At 33.6% G+C, this 10,650-nt stretch overlaps 2 protein-coding genes across 4 annotated transcripts in view; one reads left to right on the top strand and one right to left on the bottom strand.

The window, feature by feature from the left end:
* Positions 1-5,461, top strand: part of ankrd26 (ankyrin repeat domain containing 26) — a 40,301-nt gene extending 34,840 nt beyond the window's left edge. The window contains exons 44-46 of the mRNA XM_016502959.1: positions 2,227-2,476; positions 4,568-4,613; positions 5,099-5,461. Coding sequence (XP_016358445.1) covers positions 2,227-2,476; positions 4,568-4,613; positions 5,099-5,241 — 439 coding nt within the window. The 3' untranslated portion in view covers positions 5,242-5,461. The remainder of the gene's footprint in view (positions 1-2,226; positions 2,477-4,567; positions 4,614-5,098) is intronic.
* A 1,958-nt stretch (positions 5,462-7,419) lies between these two features.
* LOC107701070 (coiled-coil domain-containing protein 77-like) overlaps positions 7,420-10,650 on the bottom strand; it is a 7,839-nt gene continuing 4,608 nt past the window's right edge. For all 3 annotated transcript variants that reach the window (XM_016502994.1, XM_016502996.1, XM_016502995.1), the window contains exons 8-12: positions 9,328-9,476; positions 9,005-9,254; positions 8,375-8,500; positions 7,975-8,127; positions 7,420-7,789 (exon numbers count right to left, since the gene is read on the bottom strand). In XM_016502994.1, coding sequence (XP_016358480.1) covers positions 7,643-7,789; positions 7,975-8,127; positions 8,375-8,500; positions 9,005-9,254; positions 9,328-9,476 — 825 coding nt within the window. In that variant the 3' untranslated portion in view covers positions 7,420-7,642. The remainder of the gene's footprint in view (positions 7,790-7,974; positions 8,128-8,374; positions 8,501-9,004; positions 9,255-9,327; positions 9,477-10,650) is intronic.

Here is a 10,650-nt window from a genome sequence, read left to right as displayed (position 1 = left end):
CGGAAGAGGGTTTTTTTTTTTTTCTCCAAAAATTACCATATACAAATGTGATGTTGATTTTTTTACAACAGTTCAATAAACTAGAAGTTTTATTAAGACTTGCGTTTTAGACACCATATTGCCTGTTATTGCCAACTTGTATTTCGCCAACAAAAATAATTCCAAACAAAGCCGCAGCGCTGTTTTGCGTCTGAGCAACATGACAGCTTTTCGTTCCTGAATGAATCACTCGTTTAAATGATTCGGTTCAGTCGCAATGACTCACTTAATAACAGTGACTTGCTGCCACCTGCTGGCGGTTTTAATTTAACATTTAAAGTATATTTTCATTTTATTTAAATTATTTCAAATATCAGTATTCAATAATTTTGTTGATACTGATTTAATTTGCTTGGTAACAGCCCAAATGTATTATTATTCTAATTCACTGATTAAATGTAAGAATTTGACTCAAAAGATAATGAACACTTATAGAAAAATGGCTTTATAAAGGTAAAAATGCCCATAAAAGGTAAAAAACAACTTAAACTTATTGGAAAAGATTAATTTCTATCTATTTCATATAAGGTGGTATTAAAAAGGTCTTAAAAAGTCTTAAATTGAACTTGTTCATGTCTGCAGAAACCCTGTAATAATATTACGCGTACTGCATATTTCCACCTGCGTAATATTAATCGTCTCCGTCCCTCTCTCACAACGAATAATACTGCTGACCATGGGTGTTTAGAAAGGCACCATTAAATAAAATGCATTATTATTATTATTCTTATTATTATTATTATTATTATTAAATTCACCAAGTAAAAAAAATTTAAAAAAAGGTAAAATGTAAATAAATTTTATTTCAAAACATATCAAGGTGGTTCCAAAAATTGTAGTTTTAGTAAGGAAAACTAAAAATAATAATACAAATGAATTAATAACATAAAAGTCATAAAAATAAATAAATAATTAAATATTATTTCAAAGCATATGAAGGGAGACACACAAAATGATTAATTAGCCACAAAAAATAAAAATAAAAAATGTAAGTAAAAATACAAATAAATGAATACAAAAAAATCGTAAAATACAATTCTAAACATAAATAAGTAATATTTCAAAACATATCTCGAAAACATAGTCGAAGAAAATTGATAAATTTACCAAGCATAAATAAAAATAATAAATGCAAATAAATTAATCACCTGTCCTCTCTGCAGCCTGATACCTGAGCAGGTGTGTAGCTGATGTGTGCAGATCTCTGACTGTCAGAACACACACACACACACCTGCTTTAATGTGTCTCTGTGGCTTCACGCAGCTGTTTATGGGAGAAAACGTTGAGTCACAAATCATGTTGAATAGATATTTTATTAATTCTGAGCAAGATTTTAATTAGATCAAAGCTTAATTGTAGACTTACAATGGGTATAGGGATGTTACTTTGCACTGAGTGAATACAGCTGGATAAAACAAAAACTGGCCGTCTTCATTTCAGGCTGCAAAGCAACAAAATAATAAATGAATACAAAAAAATCGTAAAATACAATTCTAAACATAAATAAGTAATATTTCAAAACATATCTCGAAAACATAGTCGAAGAAAATTGATAAATTTACCAAGCATAAATAAAAATAATAAATGCAAATAAATTAATGAAATAAAATATAAGTAAAAGTCTAAAATCAATCAATCAATCAATATTATTTTAAAGTATATCAGGGGAGGTATGGAAAATGATGATACATTGACCATTAAAACTAATCATTATAAATAAATTAATAAAATATAAATAAAAATAGTAAAATATAAATAATTATTTCAGAGCAGATCAGGGAATGCGCAGAAATGGTAATATTACCAAGTAAAGCTAAAATTAATAAATTAATAAAATAAAAAATAAATAGAAATAGGAAACTACAATTAGAAATAAATATTGTTTATAGCATAAGCATATTAAGGGAGGCACAGATAATTGTTAAACTTACAAACTAAAAACGAACACAAATAAATTATTTAAAAATAAATAAATAAATAAGTTACCCTAATTTATTAATTTTAATTTATGAATAATTATTAATGTATTAATTAAATTAATAATTTTAATAATTTTCCATCAGTCCTAATAAATATTTTAAATTGTAGAAGTATTTACTTGATTTATTTCTGTGATTCATAGTGATTAACTTTGTTTGTTTTTTTAATAATGTGCCAAAATGTCTTTTTGTTAACATAATGTGCAGGTCGAATGAGCGGTTAGCGGAGGCCAACACTAAACTCCTGAGCGAGAGGCAGCGCAGTAAATCTCTGCTCACCAGCAGTATAGTGAACGGTGGTTTAGGGGGCCCCGCTCTGGATGTGGCATCTCTGGGCTCCGTGGGGGCGTACGGAGCCTCTCTGGGACCCCTGAACAGGAGCCTGGGCCTCGGGACGCCTCTGCTGGGTACGGTAGGGGAATCGCAGAGCAGCCGCGTAGAGGCCTACCTGGCAAAGGTGAGCGATGGTGCATGAAGTCATTTCACTCTCATGTAGACTGTGAACAGGTTTCCAAACGCTGCACCACACTGCCTCAACATTCAACACTAACCATGTTCTAATACTTACACCCAAAATAAATCCCATGTCAGGTGGTGATTCTAAAACTAACAAACGATTATATATTTTCTCCTTCCACTATCTTTCCCTTCATAAACATAGCAAATAACCTTCTGGTCTGTTTTTCCTGTGGCTGCTGTGTGGACTCATATCCTCTTCTGTCTCTGATATCTTCAGCTTCTAGCTCAAAAGTCTGTTTCTCACCTGTCCTCTCTGCAGCCTGATACCTGAGCAGGTGTGTAGCTGATGTGTGCAGATCTCTGACTGTCAGAACACACACACACACACACACACATACACACCTGCTTTAATGTGTCTCTGCGGCTTCACACAGCTGTTTATGCGAGAAAACGTTGAGTCAGAAATCATGCTGGATTTTGTGCCATTACAGCTTTTAGTACACAGAGTCGTTTCTGAAAAAAATCATTATCTTTCTTCAGAATCTTCATTTCAGGCTGCAAAGCAACAAAATGTGATTATTTTAAAGGGGCTGATTCTTTTCTATACCCACTGTATCTGTGCATTACAGCTTCTAGTACACTGTCGTTTTATAAAAAACATTTGGGAAAAAAAGGCATCTTTGTTCAGAATTAGTTATTTAGTATCATTCATGTACTTTATAGTATTTATTCATATTTTGAATTAACTTTTATTTTTATATTTTCAGTTTTCATTTCAATTTTAGTTTAAATTTTGTTACATGCTTTTTTCATTTTTATTTTTATTTTTTTAAATATTTCTATGTAGTTTAAATAGTTTTTCAGGTTTTGTTTGAATAATTATATATGCAGTATATTTAGTTTTAATAGTTGTAATAGTTTAGTAGATTATTTTAGTTTTAATTATGTTTTAAGCTAAAGTTTTTTAATCATATATATATATATATATATATATATATCATATACTTTTCTAAAAATTGCATGTATTAAGTATGCAGTATACAACATTAAAAACATTGTTTTATGCTACATTGTTGTATAGTAGTTACCTTATTCAGTTTAATTCAGAAATCAGCTTTTAGTTGTAGGAAATAAACAAATAATTTTACATTTTAATTATTTTGTGTAAAAATATTAACTTTTGGGAGTTGGATCAGACAGTTCAATCATCACACTGGAAATGGAAGTCAAGCGCATTGCATTGTGGGATACAGTACTGAGTGCAGTGTGCTCTGGATGTTAACTGCACATTTTGACAAATGTTGTAGGTCATCTGGGTATTTAAAGGATACAGAAAATTGACATACTGTGTACAGCATACATAATACTGAAGTAGCATGAGTACCTGAACATTTATATTTAAACGGGATCTACTATTTATGATCAAATGTGTGATTTCATATGTTCTGCTATTCTCAGGTCAGTAACTATTAGTCCAATTTTGAAGCCCTTTTTTGATCCTTTTTGGGATCATTTCTCATACTAATATACATGTGTAATTGATTCAGTTTAACATCAGATCTGCTGTTTTTTTAATGCCCCTGATATTCACAACAGTCTTTATTTAATATTATACTAATCAAATTTATTATAGTTATATCACTAGCCGCCGTTTGTTCAGACATAAAACCATTAAAAAAATATCAGGTCATGTGACACTGAAGACTGGAGTAATGGCTGCTGAAAATTCAGCTTTAACATCACAGGAATAAATTACACTTTAAAATATATTCAGATGGAAAACAGCTATTTTAAATAGTAAAAATATATTTTTTAAATTCTGTTTTTACTGTATGTTTTAATCAATTAAATGCAGCCTTAAAACCCAACGTTTTGAATGGTAGCAGATACTTTTACTAGCGTTTGGATTTTGACCAATCAGATGAGTCAAAACCATGATGCGTCTGCATAGTTATGGTTATGCATTTTTATAGTACGAACGCTGTGGCAATGTAAAGTAAACAATAACCTGGCTGAGTGCTAGTTTTAGGACGTGTGTTTGATGAGATGAAGTCAGATGTGTGATCTGGTTTGTCTGTTCCTGTTGCAGATGCAGACGGAGCTGGAGAAGAACATATCGAAGGAGCTGGACTACGGTGAGACATTATTATAACAAAATGTTTATATGTATTTTATGTAAATAGTCTGTTATACTGTTATTAAGATCTCACTAATTTAGATTACAAGGTATGAGAATTTAATTCTTTTGGTTTGGCCATTTAAATATCAGCAACGGCACCAAATTGCATATTTTTGCTCAGTTTGGACCTCTGAATAATATTGAGATGTTTTTCCTCGAGTATGAACTCAATATTCTCCTATATCGTAGTATATGAGCCACAAAAGCCAGGTATAAAATACGAACAAAACACATGCAAACTTTAAGTGTTTTTTTTTGTCTAAAGGTTCTATGAACTCTTTAATTTTCAGTCTATACTTTCAAATGTCAGACTTTATGGGGTTAATATGATCTTTAAGTGACCGGTTGGATCTCCACTCAAGTCCATTCAAACATGTATTCTGTATTAATTCGATTGCGCTCAAAAGTGACTTAATTGTCATTCTCGTGTCATTCTGGAAGGAGGAACTGCCCGCATGTCTCCCGTAGGATCGGCCTCTGGCTCTCAGAACCTGAACCTGAACATGACCCTGGAGCAGCCGGACCCCGTGAGCAGAGCCACTCAACAGTACCTGGAGGTGCTGAAGAAGAACTACATGATCTGACCCGCCCGCGGTCAGTCCACACACTGTGAACACAATCAACTCGAGCGCCATAACCCACTCGAGAAACACTGATGAACCGCCCTAAAAGCCCTATGGATTTATAAAACAGGAGCTTGTTTACTAAAGCAGTTATGGTGCCTCTTTGTGGTCATTAATGGAACTGGTCCTGTTCTCCCAAAAATTAGCTGGCCATCTAAAGATGAGATTGTTTCTTCATCAAATCAACAGATTTGGAGAAATGTAGCATTACATCACTTGCTCACCAATGGATGCTCTGCAGTGAATGGGTGCCGTCAGAATGAGAGTCCAAACAGCTGATAAAAACATCACAATCTCATTCTGACGGCACCGATTCACTGCAAAGGATCCATTGGTGAGCAAGTGATGCAATGCTACATTTCTCCAAATCTGATGAAGAAACAAACTCATCTACATCTTGGATGGCCTGACGGTAAGTTTATTTTCAGTACATTTTCATTTTGGGGTGAATTATTCCGTTGATGGCCAAGTCTATCTGAACATGTTCTTCAGAGTTTGTTTAACATATTGTAAGGCTCATTATCGAAGTAGAATATATTCATACTTGTAAAATCCCAGTCACCAGACTGATTCCTGCCGGTCAGGAATCATGCAGCCTTGAGATAAGTCATAAAAATGAGCGAAACAAACTCTGCGGAGACTGAAAGGAGCCCATCTGTCTGGACTTGTGTATTAGTGCTGCAAAAACAACACAACCACTAAGGGCCAAAGTTTCAACACTACAATCAGTTTGTGATCTTTAATAGAGTGTGACAATGCACTTTTGTGCCTCAGGAGCAAATGAACTGCGTGTTTAGGTCGTTCTGTCATTGGTGAAGCCTGAGGTTTGGAGGTGCGTGTGAAGTGCAGCTTTCAGTGTTGCGACCTCATTGCGAAGACTTGTTGTTTTTGTCATCTGTGGGTTTTAGTTTATATGTATGTATATATTTTGGCTGTTTTAATAGTCGAGGCATATTATAAAGTGTCACATTTGTACCGTTAATATTATTGCCAAGTAATGAAAATGGTACATTCTTGACTATCGTGCAGTATACTCAACGTATTTTAATTTCAAACGACCAAACTCTCATTTGGAGATGTTTTTGGGAAATGAATGCTATACTTGAATGAGACACAACTAGATAATGACCTGGTGATTTTCTAGAGTATGTGACAGTGTCACCACTTCGCTGTGCTCAGGATGAATCTTTTCGTGTGTATGAGTGAATCTCATGAATTGTGCCAGGTCATATTTCAGATGTTGCATAAATTATATTTTGCATAATGTTAATAACATTTTTATTTTTTTTGCATTGATATATTCTTGACAGTTAAGCACATTTTACCCCCAAATTCTCATTACTGTAATGAAAAAATTATTAAAGTGTATGTGTATATATATATATAAATATATTAAAAAGCAAATCAAATTAAATAAAACAGACACTACAATGTACAATTGTACATTTGAATAATATATATACATGTATGTGTGTAAAAAGATATATTATAGAAACAAATATGTAACCAAATTTGCTTTATTGTTAATTTACAAAAACTGCTTAACTTTAATTTCCATAATGTCAATAAAACAGTGTTTTTTGCATTGTGAGATTTTCATTTAAACAGACAATTAAACCGATTTTACCCCCAAATTCGCATTGCTGGAATAAATATTTTTTTATTAAAATACAAATTAAATAATTCAGTAGAACAGACACTACCATGCATGTACAATTATCCTATATATATATATATATATATACATACATATATTTGTGTGTTTTTGTAAAAATATAAATATATAAAAAATATATATATATATACACACACATTTTGGTGTATTAATGACAATTGGAGGGGAAAATGTGCTCAATTGTTAATTGTGCAAAAATGTCTTAAAAATAGTCTTCGTTTTCATTATGCAAAATTTTATTTTTTTTGTGGTGAAATATGACATGAGCGTGTTTTTAATAGTTTTCATCAGATTCATCAGTATGTTTTAGTTTTTGTCGACTGAAATATCTATTGTCTCTTCCAAGCATTTCAGTCTTGTTTTTGTCTTGAAATGTTTTAGATGTTTACATTGAGATGTTTCGTAGCTACAGAATGAACATGGGCCTTGTTGTGTTTGTTATTGTCTCAAAAATGGTGAATCACTTTCATTATGAATACAAAAATCAACCTTTATTTATCTAATATAGGAAATTCAGCAGCACGAATAAACACTCAGTTCTGTGACATCCGGTCAGTGATGCGTCTCAGAATTACTTCATTCTCCAAATCACAAAACCCAAAGAAATGGATGGATATGTGACTGTAAGGAACACAGTGTGAGGCCTGAGCTGTGAGAGGTCATCTTCTGAATCCTCCTGATGAGTCTTCAGCAGAACCTCAGGTCGTTCTCCAGTTTGTAGATTTTGGCCCTCAGGTTCTTCAGCTCACTCTGGACCTTCACTGTGCGACTGTTGGTCTGTCGAACCTCATGGAGAATGGCCAGGTCTTGATCAGGGCCCACGTTGAGTGTCAACTAGTGAAGGACACAGCCATCAAAATCTGCATCATTATTGATGCTAATTCAAACAGTTGTTTGTCTGCCGATTTCAGATATATTCATATCAGACAATTTTAGGTGATTATGTGTAGCTGAAAACCTCAAGGAGACACAAACGCTATATATTCTTAAAGAAGACATAAATGAGAGTAATGACTGACTTTAAAGAGATATTTCTCCACGTCTTTGACTTTCTGCCGCAGGTGTTTGATGTCGGTCTTGAATCCCTCCACCTCCATGGCCCGTCTTTTCTCCAGAGCTTCATAACGTTGAGTCATCAGCTGCAGACGTTTGGCCATCTTATCAGAGCGCTCCTAAAAACACACATGCACAAAAATCAGATGCTAGTTTGACACTAAAGCAACCGCAACACTTCAGTAAAATATCAAAATATTTTCATGTCAAAAGCATCTCACCCTCATGTGCTTCAAAATATCACTTTTAGTTTTTTAGTGAACATACAAGGAGATATTTAACACGTTTCATCTCAAGGACATTCAGCTAAACATCTCATTTTATGAAGTTAAAAGTACATAATCATTTCTTTGTTTGTTTGCATACTTTGAAGATCTCTCGGCCCACGTCGCCTTCCTCTCTGATCTGGGACAGGTCCGTCTCCAGATTGACACACTGCTCTCGGTACATGTCAGCCAGTTTATGAGCCTGTTTCAGTTCCTCCTGCAAAGCCTGCTGGGAAAAAAAAGACAAAACCCCTTGTGAGACCTGGATAAAGTCTTGTTTTTAAAGATGAAGGAGAATGTGATTCCTCCCTATAAAACGGTTTTCAATCAAAACATACTTATCCTGCACAAAATTACTATAAATGTAAAATGTTGTCATTTATATGCATATCTATACATTATAAATATAATAGATAACAAATATATAAAAGTTATATATCAAAATCTTTTATGTGAAATATCCTATTCAGGTCAGTACTAAAGAAAAAATAACATGCATTTTACTGCCCCATACAATGTATTGTTAGCTATTGCTACAAATATACCCCAGCGGCTTAAGACTGCTTTTGTGCTCCAGGGTCACATATATTATTCTATTAAAATTGTATAAAATTATATATTATACATTCATATTTTCATTATTATCATCATATTTGGGGGTCCTTGGCATTAAAAAGTTTAAAAAGCTCTGCCTATAGAAATCAGAGCTGACACAAATCAGCGGTCTGACCCTGGTCTCCTCGCGGTGTGTCTGGCTGCTCTCGCGTTTGGGCTGCATGATGAACAGAGCGTCTGCGCACGCAGGAGGAGGCTGATCAGGGAAACTGCGCTCCTCTCGCAGCCGCTCCTGACAGGAGTCCAGCTCTCGCAGCAGACGGTCCTTCTCCAGCATCCAGCTCTTCTCGTGCGCTCGACTCTCAAACTTCAGCTGCAGGAAGTCCCTGGTGCTCTCGTACAGCAGGCTCTGCGTGCGCTGCAGTCTGAACACGTGAGAGAGTCTCGCTCATGTCTGATGCTCGGGGTTTGTTGAAACAGAAAGAGGGATGAACTTACTTGTTGGTGAGGGCCGTGATTGTGTCCTGGTCGCGCTGGTGCTGTACCCGTCTCTCCTCCCGATGAATGCGTCGGTCCTCCAGCAGCGCCTCCACCTGCTCTTTAGCCAGCCGCGTCTGCTCCTCCAGCTGAGCCTGCAGCGCCTCCACCTGGACTCATAACAACAGCAGCCATTCAACACATGCCAAGCTACTTTGTTTTAAATTAGCACATGCTTATTACACTGAACAAAATTATAAACGCAACACTTTTGTTTTTGCCCCCATTTTTCATGAGCTGAACTCAAAAACCTAAAACTTTTTCTCTCAAATATTGTTCACAAATCTGTCTAAATCTGTGTTAGTGAGCACTTCTCCTTTGCCAAGATAATCCATCCACCTCACAGGTGTGGCATATCAAGAGGACCAACATTCCACAGGCCACAATCAACAACCTGATCAACTCTATGCGAAGGAGATGTGTTGCACTGCGTGAGGCAAATGGTGGTCACACCAGATACTGACTGGTTTTCGGACGCCCCCGGACCCCTCAATACAGTAAAACTGCACAATTTATTTTTCAGCTCATGAAAAATGGGGGCAAAAACAAAAGTGTTGCGTTTATAATTTTGTTCAGTGTAAATTAAAATGTTTATTCTGCACAAAACAAAAAAAAAATCTAAATTAAAGCAAATTATATGTATACCTACACATTATGTACATCTATATTTATATAATATTTATATAAAATAATTAAAATTATTATATATTTTTTACATTTAAAACTAAATAATAAAATATCAATATTTATATTCATATTACATAAAAATTTATATATATTGATATTTAAAATATTATATAAAATAATATATAATTATATTTAATTAAAAAGATGTTTACTCTGCACACAAAAATATAAATGAAAGCAAATTATATGTATACCAACACATTGTGCATCTATATTTTATATAATATTTTTTTAATTAACAAATATTCATAAAAATATTTATATTATTTTATATATATACATATATATATTTTTTTAAATTTCATAATATTTATACAGATATTTCTATTTTTTTTATATACGTAATTTTTTGTGCAGGATAAAACATGTTTTTGTTATATGTATTTGCGAATTAATTTTGTGTTAAGCATTAAAATACATTTAATAAAGTTAATCGTCAATACATTTATTAATATAAACTAGCGTTCAAAAGATTAAGGTCAGTAAGATTTTTTTTATGAAATTAATAATTTTAATCAACAAGGGTGCATTAAATTGATCAGGAGTGACAGTAAAGTCATTTATAATGTTACAAAAGATTTATATTTCAAATAAATG

Source organism: Sinocyclocheilus anshuiensis, unplaced genomic scaffold (genome assembly GCF_001515605.1).
Source record: "Sinocyclocheilus anshuiensis isolate Anshui unplaced genomic scaffold, SAMN03320099.WGS_v1.1 scaffold1468, whole genome shotgun sequence".
NCBI classification, from domain to species: domain Eukaryota; kingdom Metazoa; phylum Chordata; class Actinopteri; order Cypriniformes; family Cyprinidae; genus Sinocyclocheilus; species Sinocyclocheilus anshuiensis.
The sequence above is the reverse complement of the archived record's forward strand: the minus strand, read 5'-3'. Positions and strand labels throughout refer to the sequence as shown.